Below are 20,655 nucleotides of genomic sequence, written 5' to 3' on the forward strand. Positions count from 1 at the left end.
GCGGGCGGTCTTTTCGCAAAGCTGCGTTTTCAACTAAGGAAGAGGGATCTGGCGCAGGCGAAGGGCATCCATCCACCTCCCCTCTCGAGGCGACGTCTGTGACGATCATCACGTCCACCAGAGAAGAGACGAGGGGTAGCCCATGGCTCGCTCATCGACCTCCCCCGCCTCTTCGAGGGCCAAGGCCAAGTCGACGGCCACGGCTCCTACGACGCCACGGCGGCCACCAGCGACAGCGACAGAGAACACAGGCGCAAACGCGTCGCCGTTTTCTTCGCTCCAGTTCAGCAGCATCTTTAATCGAAGACAGAAGCGAAATTCCGGTTCGGGAATACCGCCCGACGATCACAACCGCTCCGAGAGCGGCGGCTTTGAGTCGGCAGCAGCAGCAGCAGCAGCAGCAGCAGCGGATGCGCCGGGGGTGAAAGAGAAGCCAGCGCTATCGTCGTCGTCTTCGTCATGGTGGGGTGGTCGTCAGTCTCGGAATGGGAGCGTGCACGAGCAGGGCGATCCAACACCTCGGGCACCACGGTCACGCAGGACAAGCGCCTTTGCGTCCATCCTATCGCCCCGAGGCGAGGAAGAAGAGGAGCTCGACCCTCTCATCACCATGGTGTTTTCCAACCCCGACGATGTGGCTGCCTTTGCCGAGGCGCTCCGTGACGACGCAGGCCAACAGGAGCCGGCGGCGGCGACGAGCGCACTGGCCATCCAGGCCACTTCGAGCCTCTTCAGACTCGGCGGGCAAGGGTCCAAAGACAAGACGGCCGAGAGGAGCGAGGTGCAGCCCGGGGAGGCGACTGGCGCGGCTGACGACGACAAGGACGCCGAGCCGACGGCCACCCAGCCCACCCACCATCCTCGAAAGGTGGGCCGCATCGCCGCCGCATCCGACTTTGCTCCCGTACGCGAGAGGACAAAGAGGCGAAAAAAGCGGGGAGCAAGGGGTGTCAGCGACGGTGGCTCCCGAGAGGGCCTCCTCTACAGCCTCTTTCGGTTCCCCCTCCTGCTCGCCATCTTTGTCACCATCGCCCTCGAATTTTTCGCCTACGTTCTCATTCGCCAGATTGTCAACGTTGTCGAGTACTTTATCGCCTGGCGTGGCGAAAAGGGCCGGCTTCGCAAACGCCTGCGAAAGGCTCAGACGGGCGAAGAGTGGCGCGACGTCGCCCTCGAGTTTGACGAATACCTGGGCTACGAGGCCTGGAAGCGGGAGGACGCCAGCAGCCTCTACGACTGGATCCTCGTCAAAAAGGTCATGCACTCGCTCCGGAGCTTCCGGGAAAAGGACGACGCCGACAATCTCATCGGTGTGCTCGAGCTCTGCCTGCGAAACAACTTTGCCGGCACGGAAAACTTCCGGCTGTACAGCGAGACATTCTACGGCACAAAGTATCTGGTCGAGAGCTACCTCACCGAGCTCGAGGCGGCCCTCGAGTATGTGCAGAGGACGAACAGACTGAGCCTTGAGGCCAAGAGGAGCTTCTACCGGGGTGTCCAGAAGAACATGGGTCGATCGGCACTCTGCCTGTCCGGTGGCGGCAGCTTTGGCTACTATCACATTGGCCTGGTAAAGGCGCTTCTCGACGCTGGTCTCCTGCCCTCTATCATCACGGGCACCTCGGCCGGTGGGCTCATCGCAGCCCTGGCATGCACACGCACAAACGACGAGCTCAAGAGGCTTCTCGTCCCCGAGCTCGCCGACCGCATCACGGCATGCGAGGAGCCATTTCGCATCTGGGCTCCACGTGCGTACAGGACCGGTGCCCGCTTCGATCTCATCCAGTGGGCCGAAAAGGCGCAGTTCTTCACCATGGGATCCCTGACCTTTGCAGAGGCCTATGCTCGCACAGGCAAAGTGCTCAACATCTCCGTCATTCCCTCGGACCGGCACTCGCCCGTCAAGCTGCTCAACTACCACACGGCGCCCAATTGCATCATCTGGAGCTCCCTTCTGGCCTCGGCCGCCGTCCCGGGCATCCTCAACCCTGTCTGCCTGATGCAAAAGACAAAGTCGGGCCATGCCGTACCCTGGAACTGGGGCCATCGATTCAAGGACGGCAGCCTGCGCGTCGACATTCCCCTTCAGGATCTCCACTCGCTCTTCAACGTCAACTATCCCATTGTGAGCCAGGTCAACCCGCATGTGCACTTGTTCTTCTTTGCTCCAAAGGGCATGCCGGGCCGTCCCGTGGCCCATCGGAGGGGCAAGGGATGGCGGGGCGGCTTCCTGCTGAGCGCGAGCGAGCACGTGCTCAAGCTCCACCTCTCGATGAACTTCAAGATCATCCGCGACCTCGACCTGCTCCCCGCCATCCTGGGCCAAGACTGGTCCTCGGTCTTTCTCCAGCAGTTTGGCGGCGCAGTGACAATCTGGCCAAAGACGCGGGCCTGGGACTGGGTGCGCATCCTGACGGATCCCGACCGAAAGGAGCTGACGAGGATGATGCGCGTGGGTCTCAGCGTCACCTTTCCCAAGCTGGTGAGTCTCCACGTTTCTGTCAGCTACCAGAGAATAGGAATTGATCACTGACGTCGATGGCAGCACATGATCGAGAACCGGGTACGGCTGGAGCGAGCCATCGAGACGGGCCGGCGGGCGACACGAAGCGCATTGCGCAGCAGGAGAGCAAAGAATGCCGCTGGCGCTTCGCTTCCCATGACGCCCTCGTCCATCAGCAGGGGCCCCCTGTCGGCGGCTGCAGAATCATTTGGAGGCGTAGAAAGCGCGCCAATGTCGACGTCCACTTCACAAGAGCAAGACGCCAAGCGGCCGAATCTGTCCGACACCGACGGAACAAACGAGGAGTCGTACAAGCCCATGCGCGGACCGCTACAGCGTCTGCAGACTGGGGCTATAACGCCGGGGTACGCCACGACTCCAGACGAAGTCGGCAACGGAGGGTTCGCAGAAGTATCTACGCCCGGCGAACTACTTCCAAGGGACATCCGAGCACGGTCGCTTGGCATGAACGACGGCGTGGATGTGCGAGACGGCGGAAGAAAAGCAAGACGATTCCGCGAGGAAGAGGAGGGAGACGAGGATGACGCATCCTCGGCTGGCGGCGAACTCGTTACCAACGACTTTGCACTCACGCCGAGGAAGCCTTCAGCACTCGACGAGCCCTTGACGGCAGCGGCTCTCAGCCCCATGCGCAGCAATACCCACGACAAGAGGCAGGGCTCCAACGATGACTGGAGCACGCGGGGAAGCATCCGCAGAAAGGACGGCATGCGGTGGCTCAACGACCGCGCCAACATGGACGAGCTCGACGATGGCAACGGCTCTGATACCAGCAGCAGCAGCGATGCCGAGGACTAGGACTCCATGTACTGTACAATTACCGTAGTTTGTTCTAATTTGGGTAGGCGTACACATCGAATCTATAGATTATTATAGGAGTTGCTGCTGAGCAGGCGTCGGGGGTGCATGAACAGGCACATCAGGTATGCTCTTTGCCTTTTCTAGGCACCGCTTCTCACTCCTTGGCGAACATATCCTCTCCCCTTGTCTGACATCCTCCCTCCATCACACACACTCACCAGCGACTGACCTGCAAAGACTCCTCAACTTAGAGATACCTTTCGACGAATAAACCTACAACATGACGCTTCCAGAAGCAAGACCAACCTCCTTCTTCTCCTCCCTTTCCCTCTCGTCGTTGTGCGAGGCCCTGCCTTCCCAAACGCAAGACGATGCGCTGCCGTTCCCGCCACTTCCTGGGGAGATTATTCTACGGATTGTTCAGCTCGCTACTCGTCAGGCCATGTACAGCTACAGCACCCGCAGCCGCAATGGGCAATTGATGAGCCCCATCTACTCGTACAGGTATAATTGCCAAGGATGCCATGGCGCCCTGATCCAGCAGCTTCCCGATCCCTTGGACGACATGTTCCGGACTCCGCGCGATTCGTCCGACACGTCTCGAGAAGAAGAAAGGCAGCAGCGGACGCTCAAGTCGCTCTGCATCCCCCCCGATGAGCGATATCAGCACCTCTGCCGAGCGCCGGCGCGCGACACGTTTACGATAAAGAGCTTGCTTCGGGTCTGCAAGGACGTGAGGAGATGGACGTTGGAAGAGGCACTCCATACTGTCATATTGAGCAACGAGCGGACATTTGGCAGTTTTGTGAGACTTCTTCGGCGCGGTGGAGAAGACGGCGGCTGGTTATCGCTCGATCTCAGAGAGAGGGTCAAAAGACTGTGGATTTCTGGTGCGTCGACGGAAGCAGATTCAGCGGATGAACAGGGAAACGTACTGACAGATTTCTTGACAGGCAAGTTGCTACAATCAACCTTTGTCTCGACGCAACTCTACCAATTTATACTCCCGCTGCTGTACCGACTCGAAGCATTGAGCATCTGCAACGCCTCAACCGCCAATACTTTCACAGAACGCGCCGGCGTCCGCCAGCCGTACCACAACTTTGTCTTTCAGGAGACGTTCATTCCAAGCTTCAACACAGGCAGGATCCTCGGCTTTCCGTGCGAACGAGTCGAGGCCGACGTGAATGATCTGGTCGCAAGACAGGAAATTATGGATTTTCTCGTGGATGAGAGTCCTGCGCCTCCTTCGCCAGCACGATTCTCTGACAAGAACTTTCCAGCACCGTTCGGGACATTCTTACGGACGTTGACGCTCACGAACACCCTCGTGCCTAATTTTGAGGAGACGTTTGAGGAACGAGGCGGAAGAAGAGCAAATCCTTTTCTCAATGTCGAGCATCTGCGACTCATCATGCCTCTTGTTCCGCTACGCGGAAGTCAATATCAACGAGGTCCGCCGAACTGGAAGCTGCTCTCAAATCTTGTGCCGAAGCTAGGGTCTGGACCGGGTCAGGAAGGGATGCTGAAGACGGTGGAGCTGATCGAACCGTGGCCGTCAGCTCTGGGCGCAGTTCCCAATGCGACTGGCCTCGAGACCCAGAGGTCTCTCTTTGACGCCCTTGTCGTCTACCCGCATGCAGCAGGAAAGGCGACTAAAAACGTGAGGCCCATCCGTGTCGTCGTCTCGTCCTACGATCCCGAGACGTTCTCTGATTTCTACGTCGATTGGCAAATTACGAGGGCCTACTACAACGCACCCCTGTCGAGTGCTTCGATGCCAGGCGCGCCCAAGAGAAGAACGGGCGTCCCTCCCACCATCGAGATCCGGTCGTTGGCGCACACAATGTCGCGCAACTGGGTTGGCCAGTGGGGTGCAGAACATCAGCAAATTATTGCGAGCTGGAATCTCGAGGCATGGCTCGACGAAGATCGCTCTATCGGGCCCAGTGACCCTTACTTTGACTCTTCCACCGACTCATTCACCGACTCGTCCCCCGACAAAGCCGACAACGACCCTCGAACTGTCATTCTTTAGCCCTCTTCCTTGCTCTTTGCCTAGATCTACTACAATCGTTCATGTATCGTGATTATATTGCTGCAAATCTAGAGATAAATGCTTAGGAAAAGGAGTAGGTTGAGTTATGTGTCCGAGCGGTGATATGTGGTTTTATTGTCAAGTTCCTAAGAGTCGGCATCGGCATCTTTAGCCGTAGCCTCATCATTCTTCTCCTTCTCTTCCTCCTCTGCAGAGACAGGGGCGCTGCCTTGCATGACCTCGGATTGAACCGGCTCTGTCGTCGACTGCTGCTGCTTCTTCATCAACACAATTTTACGGCTCCTTGTCGCGCCGAGAACTGGGTCCTCTGCCGCGCGCGATTGCTTTTCTTGGTCGTCGTTAGGAGTGATGCCCGTCATTGTGGCCGCGTACCTGCTCTTCGCCCTGATTCTTTCGCCGTACTTGATCAGGATGAACGGCAGAGGAACAGCGAGCGCCAGAAGGCAGGCAAGGAGAAGACCGGCAAATGGAATCGTAAGCGTGTTGAACATCTGCGTCGTAAAGAGCGGGAACGAGGCTGCCAAGAGATTGCGGACAAAGCCTTGGGCAGAGATGGCACTGGCGCCGTACTCAGATCCTGTTGCAAGGACACCATTGTTAATTTTCTGTTTGGTAGCGGGAAAGGGTGACGTCAGTGCTCACCATATGCGTCGCTGAGGTAGTTCTGAACGGCGTCAAAGACAAAGTAGATTCCCATGATGAGAAGTACGAGGCCAATCTCGGGACCCATCCAGTGGACGTGCTTGTACGAGGTGAAGGCGAAGATGAACATGCCGATGGTGCTGAGGATGCCCCCAACGGTGGCGTAGTAGAGGCGAGCCTCGGGGACGGGAACGCCACCATTCTTGGCCCGTGCGTTATCGTAGAGCTTGACGGCGTGGAAGTTGATGCCCCAGGCGAGGAAAGTGCCGATGATTGGGCCGATATAGGCCAGGCCTCCCACACCCGTGCCCCAACGGTGCAGGCCCTGGAAGACCAAAGGGATACCGCTGAAGAGGGCAAAGATGAGAGCCCACTCATAGGCGAGCCAGAGGCTGAAGGTAAAGACGACCGGCTCGCGAACAAGGAGGAGTGCGGCACGCGTAGTCGAAGCATGGAGGAGAGCCTTGAGCGAAGGCGCCTCGAGTTCCGTCGGGGCACGGTAGCGCTGGTCGCCCGTCTGCTTGCGGAGCTTCTTGGCCCTACGAGTCAAAATAACGCTTCCTCGCGTCTCGCGCAGGAAGATGAGCTCGATGATGAAGACGGCGCCATTGACGATGAGCTGCACCCACTCGATCCAGCGCCATCCCTTTTGCTGCTCGATGAAACCATTGTACAGGGGAGCGCCTACCGTTCCCAGCACAGCCACCAACGAGAAGAGTGCGACTTTGTTGCCTCGCTCCTCTGTCCGCCAGATCGACGCCAATGTTCCGGGAACAATGGTCGTTCCTGTGGCGCCAAAGGCACCGAGGATGAAGCGCGAGACCAGCACCGTGCCGATGTTCTTGGCCAGAGCGATTGGGATGAAGAAGAGGACGAAGCCGGCGTACGAGAAGAGATAGACGGGGGCTGCGCCGATGAACTCCGAGAGCGGGCCAAGGAAGAGGGGCACGATGGAAAAGGCGGCGTTGAACAAGAACAAGCCAACCTGACCAACCTCTGCGCTCACTTGAAACTCTCTGGTCATCTCCTGCAAGCCGCTGGCGTACCCTGCGGTGGCAAGACCGATGAAGAGGCACATGACGCAGAGCATGGCCGTCATCATGTTCTTCTTGGCCTTGGGCCAATTGAGCGGGTTCTCTGGGTCATCGTCTCCGTCCCAGGTCACGAGGATAATGTTCCCATCTTGAGCGCCGTGTGGAAGTTCGAAGCTAGGCTTCTCGGAATCTCCTCCGTTCTTCTGAGACAATTTCCTTTTAAAGAAGCCTCGTGGAGAGGAAGCGCCAGCCTTTTCCTCCGTCGAGGGACGTCGGGATGCCGCTGGTGTTGTACCGGACGGCGTCGGTCCGCCGGCAGGCGTGGTGCTCGCTGTCACGTCGGCATCCCCGTCGTTGTGGGCATCGGCGGTGGCGTATCTCTCCCCCGATGGGAAGAAGTTTGAGTGGATCGAAGTGGCCTTGAGCACCATCTCTCCGTCTCACTCGCAAATGTAGGAGGATGTAGGGGTCACACAGTCGTGTGAGCCGGTGAGAAGAGAAATTGTCAGGGGCACTGCTCCTTCTTGTACTTTTCTATCCAACACCCCTTTCCTCTTCGAAGCTTCTTGGGGCAGAAAAGTCCCCGGTCTTTATTGGCTTCTGGAGCTCCCGGGGCCCAGCCCGGGGCTCCCTTTCCGTGCCGACAAGGCAATAGCAAACAGTCATTCAAATGCTTCTCGCCCTCTGATGCATCCATGTCTTCTTAAGCCTTTTCTCCGATCACGAAACGATTCAATTGCCTGGCCTTGACCTTTCGACGGAAGGAGCTGACGAGCATCTCGTTGAGGGAAAGAAAAAACGCCGGAACGTCTAGATTAACCCGAGGGTCTCAAAAAATTCCACATCAGATTAATTCCGTGGCTGCAGCCTTTTTTTTTTTTTTCGTAATGACAACCGACAAGATCCGACTGGCCGGGCTTCTTCTGGGTTGGAAGTCCGTTGATCTTGGTACGCGCGACGTCATCGGAACTGCATCCAGGCTCTGTCAAGGAGGAGGAGGCTCTGGCTCCTATCGTAACTGAACGTGCCCTCTGTCATCTTTGCCACTTCCACTCTTCCTTGTTTGGCATTTCTGGCTTGAGACGGTTTCGCTAGCTCTGCTAGAATCGCTAGCAGCAAGCCTCGTCCTTGACAGTAGTGCGTATGTGATTCAGTTCTGCGCGTTTTGCTCTACATCATTTACGACAGGGTGGCTTTGCTGCAGACCCTTGGTCCTGGCTGCGCTAGGCTGCCGGCTTGCCTTGATCGGTCGCGTGGTTTGTGCAGCGTGAGCATCGTCTGGTACGATGTTGGCAGATTACTTGAACAATAGCAAAAGGTGCGAAGTGGCAGAAAGTAAGTAGCACGTAGCGTACTGTACAGTAGTAGTAGTACGTAGTAGCTGCCGTGTTCGTTGCATCGTTGGGAATTCGACCGCGACCAAGATTTTCGCCGCACAGCTCGTCTGCTGCTCTCTCTATTCTTGGCCACTAGCGGCGCTCTAACCTCGGTCCAACTTCGGGCGGAAGAACGTTTTTACTTTTGTTTTCGCCTTTCCAAAAAAAACCAACCCAAAATCGACTTGAGTAATCCGGCAAAAGCACCGCTGTGGGACAGCATGTCGAGGCTTTCGAGGAGAGGCGAGGGGATATGTCTGTGTATGCCTAGCCTTGTTTTTCGGTCCTGGCTTGGTGTGCCGGAGAGCGGCTGGTGTGTGTAGCCAAGAGGCCAGAGGCGAGGAACACACCGAGGGATTCCGGACAGGCGGGGTGGGATGACGCCCGCTTGTGCTGCTTGGCTTGACGTTCGCAAGGTACCGAATTGAACGAGGAGAGACAATAATAATGTGGTGCCCCAGATCGAAGGTTCCTTCTTGCCTGATTCTTTCTTTCTTGACCCTTTCTATAAAGGCAGGAGGAGGGGCAGCTGAAGACCCATCACTTCCCCGCTCTGTCCCCCTCTCTTCACATCCTCACTCAAAGCACCTCGTTCGCGGTAGCATCATGGGTGGAGCATCTTTCGCAAAGCCGCCGGGGCCTGTCGTCGGAGAGACGAGACTCTTCTCGAAGGCCAACGTTCGTCCGCTTCGTGAGTTGACGAGGCAAAAGCTCCAGCTAGTCTGAACGAGGAAAGGGAAACTGAACTGTTCCTCCACCATCAGTTTTGTGCTCGATTGCCGTCTTTGGCGCTGTCCTCTATGGCTACGATGGAACGTGAGTGACGAAGAGGTATCAGGCGGCCCGCCTTGTGCTGACACCCTCCTCGTAGATACTGGACGGGCCTGCTTGAAATGCAAAAGTTCAAGGAAGACTATGGTACCCCAGGCGTCGATGACCAAGGCCAACCAACGATCGACATTACCTCTTCGCAGAGGGCTGTCCTGACGTCGATCATCCAGGCCGGTGAAGTGGTCGGTGCCCTCCTTGCTGGACCTGTCGGCGATCGCTTTGGCCGACGCGGTGGTTTCTTCTACGCCGTCTTCCTCCTCACGCTCGGTTCCGTGCTTCAGTTGATTGTCGCCGGCAGCATTCCCCTCCTCGGAGTCGGACGAGCCATTCTGGGCATGGGTGTGGGTGCCGTCGCAAACAGCACGCCCCTCTACCTTGGTGAAGGTGAGTGTCAAGGTGTCTGCTTGCAGTGATCCAGGCAGCTGACCCAACTGTTTCTCTCAGTATCACCTAATGCTATCCGAGGTGCCGTCGTCGGCTCATGGCAACTGCTGCTCTCCATCGGACAAGTCATCGGAGCTTGTGTCTCGCAGGGAACCAAGGATCGGACCGACACTGGCGCATACAGAATCCCGATTGGCATCAACCTTGGTTTTGCCCTGGTCCTCTTTATTGGTATCTTCATTCTTCCCGAATCACCTCGATGGCTCGTCACCAAGGGCCGCGACGAACAAGCTCTCAAGTCACTGCACCGCATCAACTGTGGACAGCCAGACCCAACGGCGGTCATCGAGGCGGAATACAAGAGCTTCGTTGACGCCAAAAGGGAGGAAGACGAGATGGGAAAGATGGGCTGGGGCTCGCTCATGCACGGCGTCGAGCGTCGCAAGCTCCTCATTGTCTGTGGCACCCTGACAGCACAGCAGATCTCGGGCGTTCAGTTCATCTTCTCGTACACGACCACCTTCTTTGCCAACAGCGGTGTCGACGACGCCTTCCTCATCACCATCATTGTGGACATCATTCAGGTCGTCGGCGTCCTCTGCAGCTTCTTCCTCGTCAACCGATTTGGCCGAAGACCCCTGCTGCTCTCCACGTCGGTCCCCATGTTCATCGCCCTCTTCGTCTGCGGTGGCCTCGGCACAATTCCCACACTGGAGCGGAACACGGCGCAGAATCGCTGCTTGATCGCCATGATTTGCATCTACGTCTTCTTCTTCAACCTGGCGTGGGGTCCACTTGCGTGGAGCATCGCCTCTGAATGCGCCGTGGGCAGCAATCGGCAGAAGCTCATGTCGCTCGGCACAGCCTGCTTCTTCATCTCTGCCTTTGTCGTGGCCTTCACCCTGCCCTACCTCTTTGACGACGACGAGGCTGGCCTTGGTGCGCAGATCGGCTGGATCTATGGAGGCGGCATGCTCATCGCCATTGCTTTCACGTGGTTCTGCATCCCCGAGACGCTCGGCAGGACCCTCGAGGAGATCAACGAGATGATCAACCGCAGGGTGCCCGCGAGAAAGTGGACGAGCTACATGACCGAGGTCGAAGCCGACGGCGCCTTCTCGCCTGACATGCACAAGCAGTCGCTTCCAAGCTCGGGAGAGGGAGAAGACGACGACGACCTCAAGGCGCGAACAGACGGCAAGAAGTCTTCGACGCCCGGCGCGGACGAGACAACAGCTGACGTCAGGGACGCGGAGGAGCGTCTATAGATGAACTTCCTTTGGTATTTACGCTCTCGACTTTCCACGACTCATTGACGACCTTTTCTTCGCCACTCTTGTATTCCACCCGTGCAATTATCACTCTTGATTGCCTTGCATTGTTTCATGGGTGACAGTACAGCGGTGAGCATTCACAATCGTTGCCAGGAATCGGACCCTGCTCCATAAAATTTGTCCATAAAGTGAGGGCGCCTGTCTCTACTTGAGAAAGGGAAAGGGATGAAGGACATCTGCGGTATTTGCCAAACATCCTATCCATCCAGCGAAATGCTCATATTGCCTTTGTCTCTCGGGACGTTGCTTTCTTCGGCAACCTGCTGGTGCTCCTGCGAGGGCGGAGCGCCGCTCTCCTCGTCGACGCTCTGCTCCCTCTTCTCGCTCAGCTTCCGCAGCGTGCTGACACCTCCTGCAGACCCGAGGCCGATCATGCTGCGTCGCTTGTCCAGAGCACTACGTCTGGCCTCTGCCGTCGTTTGGCTCGGTCCTGTCGCGCCTGCAGCGGCCCCTGATCCGCCCTGCGCATCTGTCAAGGACAAGGACGAGACGCGACCCAGATGGACGATGGTCCAGAAAGTAAATGACTTTGACGAAGACTTGTCGCCCGATGCGCTGTCTGCCCTCTTCGTTCTGTCCTCTTCCTGATCAGGCTCAGGCGAGTAGGTATAGGTGACCTGGAGAGGAAACTGGATCTCGCCCTTTGCCTCTTTCCCCAGCACGCACTCAAAGGCAATCGTAGTCTCGTGACCCTTTCTCTTCAGGATGCCGTCGCCCTTCCTCCTCCTCTCCTTGTTCCCACCCATGTCTGTCCTGCTTCGCTTCTGCTCGCGATCGTCGTTGAAGTCGCCGTCATTGTCCGTCGAGACGTCGTAGTCCGCATCTCCTCCTCCCGCTCCTCCGCTGCTGCTGCCGACTCGAGTTCGATCTTCGCGATCGGTCGCCTGATCAAGGAGCTCGGAATCATCTTCTTCCAGCTCCCAAGCCTCGTTGAAGGCCGAAATGGGGAAGGTGCTCGTAGAAGGTGACACCTGCCAGTGTGGTCGAGCGGATGAAGAGCTCTGTTTGCTTGGCGATACTGGCACTTGCGCCTCCACTTCTGCTTTGGGATTGGTCCTTTCGCTGTCGTTCGAGTGCCGCCCAATGGCGAGACGCACGACCATCGCATCGTCCAAGGGATTTGAAAAGATGGCTTCGTAGAGGTATGACCGGCCTGGAACCAAGCTGTCCTCGTTGACAGCTGCACTTGACCCAAAGAGGCCGCTGACGGAGCCAGCCACGAGCCTCCGACGTGCTAGCGTCCCTCCACTGCCACTGCTCGAGCCACCTGCGAGGACGCTTCTCCTTCTCTCCTCCATCGTGGCCGGATTGCTATTGCTTTGTCCCGTCGAGAGCGGCACAGGAGGCTTGATCTGGATCTCTGGTAGATAGTTGAGGGCCATGAGCTTGATCTTGAAGCGATTTGACGTCGCCTTTGGATCCGGCTTGACGATGATGTGTCGGCAGGTCGGGCATCGCTTCGTCTGCTTTGTCTTCAGGAGAACTCTAGTCGGTCGCAGATCGCTAATCGCAGGATTTGATTAGTCCCAAGAGCACTTGCCGTCAAACACTAGCTACGGCACTCGACATACCTAACTTTGAGACTCTCATCCCATAGCGAGTCCCACCGCTGTGCCAGACTGCTGAGCATCGTCTCGTCCGTCTGCTTGCGCGCGAACTCGAGCCTGTTCTGTTCCTTTCGCCCCACAATGCCAAGAGCCCTGCCATCATCGAGGTCTTGCTGAGGTCCTGCGAACCTCCTCGCGTCTCTTCCGTGATCAGGCGACGTGAGGGCCTCGTACGGTCTGAATTCCTCCGTGGCTTGCTTGGCCACCGTCCTTCGCGTCGACCTTGAACGACCAGAGTACGAGGGCATGAAACGAGGGTCATTGGCCAGCGAAGGGACATCGCGGAGCAGACGACTGGACCTTGCCGCGGCAGCAGCTGCTGCCGTCTGCGCCGCCGATGTGCTGCCTCCTGTCTTGTCCTGCGTCGACGAAGCTGGAGCCTGCGTGCGCACGTAGGTCTCGAAGTGTGCCCGCAGCTGGTTGAACTCGATGTTTTCGGTTGCGCTCTCTTCAATTCTCTGCAGTTGCACTTTGTCACGGATCAGTCTCGTTTCAATGGCATGGACAAGGATGCAAAAACCTCACAACTCAGTCCAGTGGGCTTCTCAAAGGTCAAGCCGACTTCCTTGCTGTCCCATCTGCACACCGTGCAAGTGAGGTAGTATGGCGGCTCTCCCAGACTCGCAGACGGTGATGTCGGGTCCCAGTCATCGTCTGGGTGTCCTTTTGGGTCCGAAGGGACGACGTTCAAGGTATGGGTGCATACAGGACAGGTGAAGCAATTGCGAGCGCACCGCGCCCTCTCCGTCTTGACGCTTGCTGCAGGCACATCAAAGAGACAGTTGGGGCAGTAATAGCTGCCCACATCAGCAGTCACGCAGAGCGAGCATCGGATCGAATCACACTCTTCGCAAAAGTAGAGTGAGCTGAGTGGGTAGGCGCTCGATGAGGGAATGGGTGGCTTGACCTGCGACAAGGCCAAGGGTGCGAGCGACGGTGCCGAGGAGGAGGACGAGGATGAGGAGGAAGCTGAAGTGTGCTGGAGATAGGCCGGAGTGGTGCTGCATGGGCAATGATAGAGGACCCTCGGCGCCATGGCGGCACGGATCGTCCTGCGCCGTGGCTGGGTGTTGGTCTTCTCGTCAAAAACTGCATCGCGCACTGACCCGTCAAGTTTGAGTTGATCGACCACGTGTCGGCTCATGCACCGACACTCGAACCAGGGCAAGCCGCATCACTGGCGTCCATTGACATCTTCTCCCCCCCGCGGCACCCCCCGACGTTGCAACTCCGACTTGGAAAGAGGGGGCCAAAAGGTAGACCAAAGGGCACTCCGGCTCGCTCGCAGAGATCCTCAAGAAAGAGGATACGCGCTCAGCTTGCCCGCGCGCCCTGGCCGCGTGACAAGAGGCAGTCGGACGAGGAAGAGCGAGGCAGCTTCGGATTCGCCCATCTATCGACCAGTCGAAGCACCTCGTTGCGTCTCTGCAGAGGTCAGAATGCTACCAGGGCTGAGCAACGTGCTTCGGCGTGATCGCGAAAAGGCGCGAGGGGCCCAGAATGCGGAAGGCCAATCGCAACACCCGGCAAGCCCGCCATCGGGACCTTCGCCAATCCGACGAGAGGGTAGCTTCAGTTCTTCCTCGGGTTCGATCGGCTTCAACGGCGCCTTTGCTCCAGCGGGCACCTCCCCCTACAACTCGCCGTATGGAGGTACTCCGCCGCAGAGTGCTGGCACCCTGCCACAAGGCAGGAGACCGGCCGTGCCAGCATCTGGCTCGGTGCCAGCGATGCCTCCCCTTCCAGCCGGAGCGTCTTCCTACGGGCGACCGCCGCCGCTTCCCAGCCCACAACACAGCATGCTCCCCGAGGAGCACAGAGCGATGGAAAAGGAAAGGGAGAGGCTAGCGAGGGAGAGGCTTGTCGCCGAGACTTCTGCCACCTCGCCGACCTCTTCGACAAGAACGACGCAGCAGCAACAGCAAGCTACTTCTCCTCAGTCTGTGCAAGCAGTACCCCTGCCTTCCTCCACCTCTTCTTCAGCATTGGGTATGCAAGATCCGACAGTGATGCGGGTGAGTCTTGGTGCCGCGCTGTCGTTACTCTTCCCAGTCAGAGGCAATATACTGACATCACTCAAATGACAGTACTCTACTTCGCATATGGAATCATCAGTCACACGGTTGCTGGTAGCTACCAAGATGCTCCTGGAGTCTTTGACAAAGTGGTCCATCGGCCAGCGGACCGAGTCGCAGGTCTCTGATGTCTATGTGCGGCTCGGCAACGACTTTGGCGTGGCAAAGGTGGCATTTGGGAGCTACGGCATCGACATGAGCGACTTGGCGTCTGTGCCTGACGACCTCCGAGACTGCCTGGAGCAGTGCCTGTCCGAGGATGCCTCGCCAGCCGTGCTGGATGTTCACCTGCCCCGGATCCGGCAGATTGTCGTTAGCCTGCTTCAAGGCCTCAAGGCCAAGCAGGCTGAATACAAGGCCGTTTTGCATCAATCTCGATCCTCCTCAAAAGCAAGTCGGGAGCAGAGCAGCGGCCACGTCAAGAGAACCTCGAAGCTGAGCCAATCAGAGTCTGCTCCAGCCCGTACAGAGACAGAGGACGGAGATCCACAGCGATCCAAAAGCTCGGGCCAGTCTTCGAGGGGCTCCGTTGGGCTACAGAGGAGGCTCGATCAGGAGACAGCGAAGCGGCCTACAGCTGCTCCACCGATCGATGACATTGTCAACAGCGCCGCCAGAGGAGGCGTGTCGTCAGTGCCCGCTCAGAGGTCAGATAGCAGCTCTTCGCTGCCTAATCGAGATGCAGAGGCGACCTCTTCGACGGGAAGTCACCCTGCCGGGCCCCGAAAGCGAAAGAGCCAAAAGGACCGAGGTACAGAAGAGGCTCATTCGAAGACGCCCTCGACATCAGCCATTGAGTCTGGTGATCGACCGGAAGAGGCGAACAAATCTGCTGATGGCCTCGTGCGCCACTCCCTCGTCGATGCGCCAGCTTCAAGCGAGCCATCGTCGACGACAGCACTGCCGCCTCCCTCTTCGTATCGGCCGAGCGGGAGCATGTCGCGGCCCTCCCGCAAGTCGCCTCGCAGCGGCTCACGCGAGCTACCATCCTCGTCGGCGGACGTCAGCACGGAAGAGGTGGCCGATCCAGCCGACCCATCCCTGCGAGCTCTGAAGCAGCGCGATGCTCTCGAGCGAAGGGCAAGCAAACGCTTCAGCGCATACACTTTCAACAAGATGGGCGTTGGGCTCAACCAGGGCTTTGGCATGAGCTCCTTCAATCTTGGTTCGAATGGTGCTCAGAGCCCAATGCCAGAGAGCAGGAGAGATAGCCCCAGCCACTCCCGCGTTGGCTCGCGACGCCTGCAGATGCGGGCAGGCAACGAGACGCCCGACGACTTGACGACGAAGAAGGGAAGCGTCGACTACTTTGGACGGACGCCAACGGCCCAGCGACACAAGGGCGGTGCTTTGTCGGCATCAGATGCGATCCAGGAGGTCACATCGCCCGATGTAGGCGCAAGTGATGACGGGCAATCACGTTCAAAGTCACATTCTCTCGATGACAAGGCAAAGAAAGATCCCTCTCCTGAGCAATCGAGCGTGACAAGCCCAAGAGAAGGCAGGCTTGCTCCTCCTACGGTGCAGCAGCAGGCCATGAGCAGTACCGAGTCGCTGCCCTTTGTCGATGCTCAAGGGACGAGCCCCGACCATGAGCCTCAGGACATGCCACCAATCCCCACGTCTTCGCTGCACAACATCAATGGCCCGCAGCCTGCCATGCCGCCGCTGCCTACTCCTGCAGAGCGGGCCAAGCTGGATGCAGCGCAGAACCTGGGCTCGGCCTCGCGGTGGCTTGCCAACCCAGCCTCCCAAAAGGGCATCACCGACGCGGCTGACGGCTCGACACCAAAGGTCTCTTCATTTCCTCAAGCATCCACCTCTTCCAATACCTTGGGCGTCTTTCTGCAGCTGGGTAGGCAGACGCGAAGGGCAACGTTGGAGCTAGACCCTTCGGCTCCTTTGGGTGGTTTGACGATTGGGAAGCTCAGGATGCTCTTCATGGATCGTTTCACCTACTCGCCCGGTAAGGACGACTTTCCCGCCATCTACATCAAGGATATCAGCAGCGGTGTCTCGTACGAGCTCGAAGACCTGGCGGATGTAGGCGAAGGATGCGTTCTGACGCTTAACATCGAGCGTGAGTATAGCCTTTCCCTCAAAGCTTTATGGAAAGTAAAGCGACTGACATAAGATCACTTTCTCCTTCTCCAAAGCCCTCGACCAAGTCAAACAACATCTTGACCTTTCGCTCGGGACCATCAGCCGAGAGCTGCGAGAGCTCAAGGCGGCCGTCTACGATCGAGAGCGCGACTCTGCTAGGGCTCTTGCGAATGCGACGAACAACTACGCAGGAGGGACCATTTCGGCTCAGCTGCCCCCCACGACGCCAAGCAAGATAACTGACGCACAATTCGCCATGGCGGGTGCACGTGTGGCGCAGTACAAGCGTCAGACAATGATGCCCTCTCGAGACGAGGGTGCCGTCAACGGCGGTGGCGATCACGCTACCTCTTCTACGGGGGCATCGACGCCCAATTTGGGAGCAGGCCGCTTTGCTGGTGACCTGAAGATGCAGTACGAAGAGGTGCAAAACGTGCGGAGGGAGTTGGCCATTCTTCGCCAAATTCAGGGCGACTTCAATGGCGACATTGGAGCTCTACTTGCGAGTCTCCGCGAACAATCTGCCAAGGTCCGAGCGATTGCGGCCACGGAGTTACCGACGGAACGAAACTTTATTGTTGCGGGCAAGTCTCGCCTGGACACGTCCAGCCAGGAAGTTCTGACGCTCGTCGAGGATCTGTTGGATACGGTGGACGATCTCAAGCTCGATGTTATCCAGCGCGGCGTCAAGCCTAAGCCTGCGACGATGAAGTCGATTTCGCAAGACATTCAGAAGGCGACAAAGGGACTCGAAGACCTCGAAAAGTACGTGGAGACTGTCAAACCGTCCTGGAAGAAGACGTGGGAGTCGGAGTTGCAAAATATCGTCGACGAGCAGGAGTTCCTGAACCACCAAGAAGGGCTAATTCAGGATCTCAGAGAAGACCACGGCGCACTCATGGAGGTCTTTGAGAACATTACGCAGGTCGTCAAGCTCCGTGGTGTGCAGAGGGGCGTCATGATGGGCGCAGATGAGAAGCCAGACCGGAACGGTGGCGCGATCCCAGGTGTCGCCGCGCTCAGACCCTATCACCCGCCTCCGCCAGAAGAAGGCCACGAGGGCCTGTCTACGGTGATGCTCGAAGTGAGATCACAGGCCGTTGACCATGAGAAACGGTTGAGGGCTCTTCAGACCGCTGAGCGGAACCGGCAAAGGGAAAAGGCAACCAAGACGGACGAGTTCGAGAGCGCCTTGAAGGGCTTTGTGGATGGCAAGGCACTCAGAAAGACGGGAGGGCACGAGGAGGCTGAGCGGGTCCGGCAGAAGAGGGACAAGCTCACGATTCAAGCCATGTTTGGAGGTGGAGGGAGTGGAGGCGCACCTGCCGAGGTCAGCAGCCTCCCGCCGCCGGGCAAGCTCGTCTTAGGAAAGCAATCGCAGCAGAGTGGCAGTGGCACAGGAGACGAGGATGAAGGCCTGGGGAGCTACGAAGTCGACGACAATGATGGTGGAAGTGGATAGTCTTCATGTCTAGTATTTTTCTCAAGGTGCTCCATCTCTCATTACTCAATCTCAAGCTTGGAACACAGTAGTATTGATGGCATGATTCTAAGCGAAGGAAACACAGCGAGAGAGATCAATGCATTCACTACTCGTCTTCATCGTCGTCGACAGGTGAGGCTTCCATCTTTTGCGACGAGCGCCGCCGCTGCTTCACTTTCTCTTGTCGCTGCTTGGTCTTCTCCACCAGCACGGCGTCTTCATCGTCGTCAAAGACCGATGCTGAAGCGTCTTTGCCCTTCTTCTTCTGAGTCCTGTCGGCCTGAGTTCCATTCTTGAAGGTCGACGTCTCTGACCTGCCTTCTCTCTCCTCGCCCGCCTTGGTCTTTGTGCTCTTGTGCGGCTCGACCTTCAGCTTGCAGTAGAAGAAGCCGTCCATGTTGTGCGTGTGGGGATAGACGCGCTTCGCCAAGTTCATCCTCGCATCGAAGCGCCGCTCCCGGTAGGCCGTGAAGCCGTCCCTGCCGACCTGCACGCCACTGTCAACAATCTTGACGTTGGGTCGCTTCTTGAGAGCATAGTCAACCACGGCTTCGTCTTCGTCGACGAGAATCGAGCAGGTAGAGTAAACCACATAGCCACCCGTGGCGCTCTTTGGGTTGACCGAGTCGATGGCACAGAGGAGCAGCTGCTTCTGGAGGTGCGTTAGAAGCTGCAGATCCCTCTCAGACTTGTTCGCCTTGACACTGGGGTCCTTCGAGACGACGCCAGTGCCGGAGCAGGGCGAGTCGAGGAGCACACGGTCGAAGCCTCCGATCACTTTAGGGAATTGTCGCGCGTCGTAGTTGCAGACAACGACGTTCTTGCAGCCCAGGCGATGAACGTTTGCGCTCAAGCTCTTCGTTCGCGCCTTGTTGGAATCATTTGCGAAGACGACGCCGGTGTTCTGCATAAGCGCAGACAAGTAAGTCGACTTGCCGCCGGGCGCGCTAGCCATGTCCAGGACCCGCTCATTGGGCTGCGGAGCGAGTGCGATGCAGGGCAAAAAGGAAGAGGCGGCCTGGAGGATGTAGTGACCTGCGAGGTACTCTGGCGTCGCACCAATCGGCACCGTCGACTCGAACACTTGCAATCCGACCTTGGTCCACTTGCCCGCAATTGGCTCCAAATTGACACCTCGGTTAATGAGAGCCTGCGCAAGGTCACGGCGTCGGGTCCGGAGCGTGTTGGTGCGGATTGTGACGGGCCGCGGTGTCTCATTTGCCTCAAAGAGCTCGATAGCTTCTGATGGCGTAAACATGTTGAAGAAGCGCTCAGCCAGGAAACGGTTGTAGCCGTAGTAGTTGCAGACATCGTCGAGGAGCTGATCCACGTACTCGCTTCGGCTCCGGCCGTCGGTGGCGAGCTTCTTGAAGTTGTTGAGCACAGCGACAACTTCGTGAATCCGCATTTGCACAACCTGCAGGTCCGCGCCCTGCTCCTTTTCCCGCAGTCGGTCCTCCAGCGTCGGGAGAATGAAGTCATCTTTCATGCCTTCTTCATCCTCATCCTCCTCTTCTCCCTCGCCTTCCTCTTCATCATCGTCCTCTTCATCGTCGTCCTGCTCATCAGCGCCGCCTTCTTGGAGAGCTCCCTCGAAGTCGTCGGCATCTAGATCCCCTGCCTCGTCGTCATCCTCGAGCGAGTGACCCTGACTCTTGAGCAACTCTTCCAGCCTTTCCGCTTCTGCCAGCGCCTTCTTCCTCTGCTTGTTGCTCAGCTTCGTGCCCTTCTTTGGCAGGCCCAAGGCCGCCATCTCTTCGTCCGTGTCCAATGGCTCGGCTCCCTCTCTATCATCGACCTCGCCGGCAATGTCCTCTTCGCTGTCTCGTTCACTGCCGCCTTGCGCGTCTTCGTCGACATCGCTATACTCCACCTCGTCGTCTGATTCGTCCTCTTCGTCGCTCCCATCAAGATCAACGGCATCCAGTCCTTCGAACTCGTCATCGTCATCCTCTTCCTCCTCCTCGTCCGTATCTTCCTCGTCCTCGTCAAAGATGGAGGCTCGCTCTTCTTTCAGACCAGACTTTGCTGAAGTCCTTGCCAGCTTTTTCGGTTCTCTAGCGACAGATTCGTCTTGACTGTCGTCGTCAGACTCGTCGGCCTTGCGCTTCCCCTTTCCATTGATCTTGGACAGCGGCGCTGCAGGAACAGCTCCCTTCTTGGCGGCAGCAGGCTGAGACCTGGCCGATGCTCCCTTCTTCGGTCCTGCTCCCCTCTTTGCGGATCCAGGTTCCCGGAACGGCGCCGGAGGCGGCTGCTTGTTCTTTGCTCGTCGTCCCATCTTCTTTTGACTGAGTCGACGTTGGTTGTGTTGGCTTACCTTTCTTCTTCTGATCGGCTTGTCCTCTTCCCTCTTTTTTCGTCGAGCGAAGGAGCCAAAAAAATTAAAAATTTTGGAAGGC

The 20,655-nt window shown here is 57.7% G+C and overlaps 7 protein-coding genes across 7 annotated transcripts; 4 read left to right on the top strand and 3 right to left on the bottom strand.

Annotated features, from left to right (window-relative positions):
* Window positions 1-24: 24 nt before the first annotated feature.
* Window positions 25-3,401, top strand: FA10DRAFT_236909 (patatin-domain-containing protein). Its single transcript, XM_025519091.1, has 2 exons — window positions 25-2,482; window positions 2,546-3,401. Exons 1-2 carry the CDS (start codon window positions 143-145, stop codon window positions 3,320-3,322), a joined length of 3,117 nt encoding a protein of 1,038 aa, XP_025380641.1. The 5' UTR covers window positions 25-142; the 3' UTR covers window positions 3,323-3,401.
* A 69-nt stretch (window positions 3,402-3,470) lies between these two features.
* On the top strand, window positions 3,471-5,689 carry FA10DRAFT_23019 (hypothetical protein). The gene is made up of 2 exons (XM_025518814.1): window positions 3,471-4,215; window positions 4,279-5,689. Exons 1-2 carry the CDS (start codon window positions 3,606-3,608, stop codon window positions 5,361-5,363), a joined length of 1,695 nt encoding a protein of 564 aa, XP_025380642.1. The 5' UTR covers window positions 3,471-3,605; the 3' UTR covers window positions 5,364-5,689.
* On the bottom strand, window positions 5,400-7,614 carry FA10DRAFT_247670 (MFS general substrate transporter). The gene is made up of 2 exons (XM_025519463.1): window positions 6,027-7,614; window positions 5,400-5,961 (listed from the first exon to the last, which is right to left on the bottom strand). Exons 1-2 carry the CDS (start codon window positions 7,489-7,491, stop codon window positions 5,510-5,512), a joined length of 1,917 nt encoding a protein of 638 aa, XP_025380643.1. The 5' UTR covers window positions 7,492-7,614; the 3' UTR covers window positions 5,400-5,509.
* A 1,428-nt stretch (window positions 7,615-9,042) lies between these two features.
* On the top strand, window positions 9,043-10,919 carry FA10DRAFT_283089 (general substrate transporter; the record flags this gene model as incomplete). The annotated part of the gene is made up of 4 exons (XM_025523818.1): window positions 9,043-9,127; window positions 9,201-9,252; window positions 9,308-9,651; window positions 9,712-10,919. 4 exons carry the CDS (start codon window positions 9,043-9,045, stop codon window positions 10,917-10,919), a joined length of 1,689 nt encoding a protein of 562 aa, XP_025380644.1.
* Window positions 10,920-10,943: 24 nt separating this feature from the next.
* On the bottom strand, window positions 10,944-13,666 carry FA10DRAFT_264097 (hypothetical protein). The gene is made up of 3 exons (XM_025520511.1): window positions 13,118-13,666; window positions 12,557-13,061; window positions 10,944-12,488 (listed from the first exon to the last, which is right to left on the bottom strand). The coding sequence occupies exons 1-3, from the start codon at window positions 13,626-13,628 to the stop codon at window positions 11,183-11,185; spliced, it is 2,322 nt and encodes a 773-aa protein (XP_025380645.1). The 5' UTR covers window positions 13,629-13,666; the 3' UTR covers window positions 10,944-11,182.
* Window positions 13,667-13,812: 146 nt separating this feature from the next.
* On the top strand, window positions 13,813-18,353 carry FA10DRAFT_298834 (AIP3-domain-containing protein). The gene is made up of 3 exons (XM_025524652.1): window positions 13,813-14,607; window positions 14,680-16,747; window positions 16,824-18,353. Exons 1-3 carry the CDS (start codon window positions 14,032-14,034, stop codon window positions 18,230-18,232), a joined length of 4,053 nt encoding a protein of 1,350 aa, XP_025380646.1. The 5' UTR covers window positions 13,813-14,031; the 3' UTR covers window positions 18,233-18,353.
* On the bottom strand, window positions 18,296-20,624 carry FA10DRAFT_23104 (NOL1/NOP2/sun family putative RNA met). The gene has a single exon (XM_025518842.1). The coding sequence runs from the start codon at window positions 20,532-20,534 to the stop codon at window positions 18,360-18,362; it is 2,175 nt and encodes a 724-aa protein (XP_025380647.1). The 5' UTR covers window positions 20,535-20,624; the 3' UTR covers window positions 18,296-18,359.
* Window positions 20,625-20,655: the final 31 nt, after the last annotated feature.

This window comes from Acaromyces ingoldii (genome assembly GCF_003144295.1).
Source record: "Acaromyces ingoldii strain MCA 4198 unplaced genomic scaffold FA10scaffold_1, whole genome shotgun sequence".
NCBI classification, from domain to species: Eukaryota; Fungi; Basidiomycota; class Exobasidiomycetes; order Exobasidiales; family Cryptobasidiaceae; genus Acaromyces; species Acaromyces ingoldii.

Coding starts and splice junctions, on each gene's coding strand:
- FA10DRAFT_236909 (XM_025519091.1), top strand. CDS start 143: ATGGCTCGCTCATCGACCTCCCCCGCCTCTTCGAGGGCCAAGGCCAAG. Junction 2,483..2,545: donor GCGTCACCTTTCCCAAGCTG/GTGAGTCTCCAC, acceptor CGTCGATGGCAG/CACATGATCGAGAACCGGGT.
- FA10DRAFT_23019 (XM_025518814.1), top strand. CDS start 3,606: ATGACGCTTCCAGAAGCAAGACCAACCTCCTTCTTCTCCTCCCTTTCC. Junction 4,216..4,278: donor CAAAAGACTGTGGATTTCTG/GTGCGTCGACGG, acceptor ATTTCTTGACAG/GCAAGTTGCTACAATCAACC.
- FA10DRAFT_247670 (XM_025519463.1), bottom strand. CDS start 7,491: ATGGTGCTCAAGGCCACTTCGATCCACTCAAACTTCTTCCCATCGGGG. Junction 5,962..6,026: donor CTACCTCAGCGACGCATATG/GTGAGCACTGAC, acceptor TCCTTGCAACAG/GATCTGAGTACGGCGCCAGT.
- FA10DRAFT_264097 (XM_025520511.1), bottom strand. CDS start 13,628: ATGGCGCCGAGGGTCCTCTATCATTGCCCATGCAGCACCACTCCGGCC. Junction 13,062..13,117: donor GAAGCCCACTGGACTGAGTT/GTGAGGTTTTTG, acceptor TCCGTGACAAAG/TGCAACTGCAGAGAATTGAA. Junction 12,489..12,556: donor GATGAGAGTCTCAAAGTTAG/GTATGTCGAGTG, acceptor TCCTGCGATTAG/CGATCTGCGACCGACTAGAG.
- FA10DRAFT_298834 (XM_025524652.1), top strand. CDS start 14,032: ATGCTACCAGGGCTGAGCAACGTGCTTCGGCGTGATCGCGAAAAGGCG. Junction 14,608..14,679: donor AAGATCCGACAGTGATGCGG/GTGAGTCTTGGT, acceptor CTCAAATGACAG/TACTCTACTTCGCATATGGA. Junction 16,748..16,823: donor TCTGACGCTTAACATCGAGC/GTGAGTATAGCC, acceptor CCTTCTCCAAAG/CCCTCGACCAAGTCAAACAA.
- FA10DRAFT_23104 (XM_025518842.1), bottom strand. CDS start 20,534: ATGGGACGACGAGCAAAGAACAAGCAGCCGCCTCCGGCGCCGTTCCGG.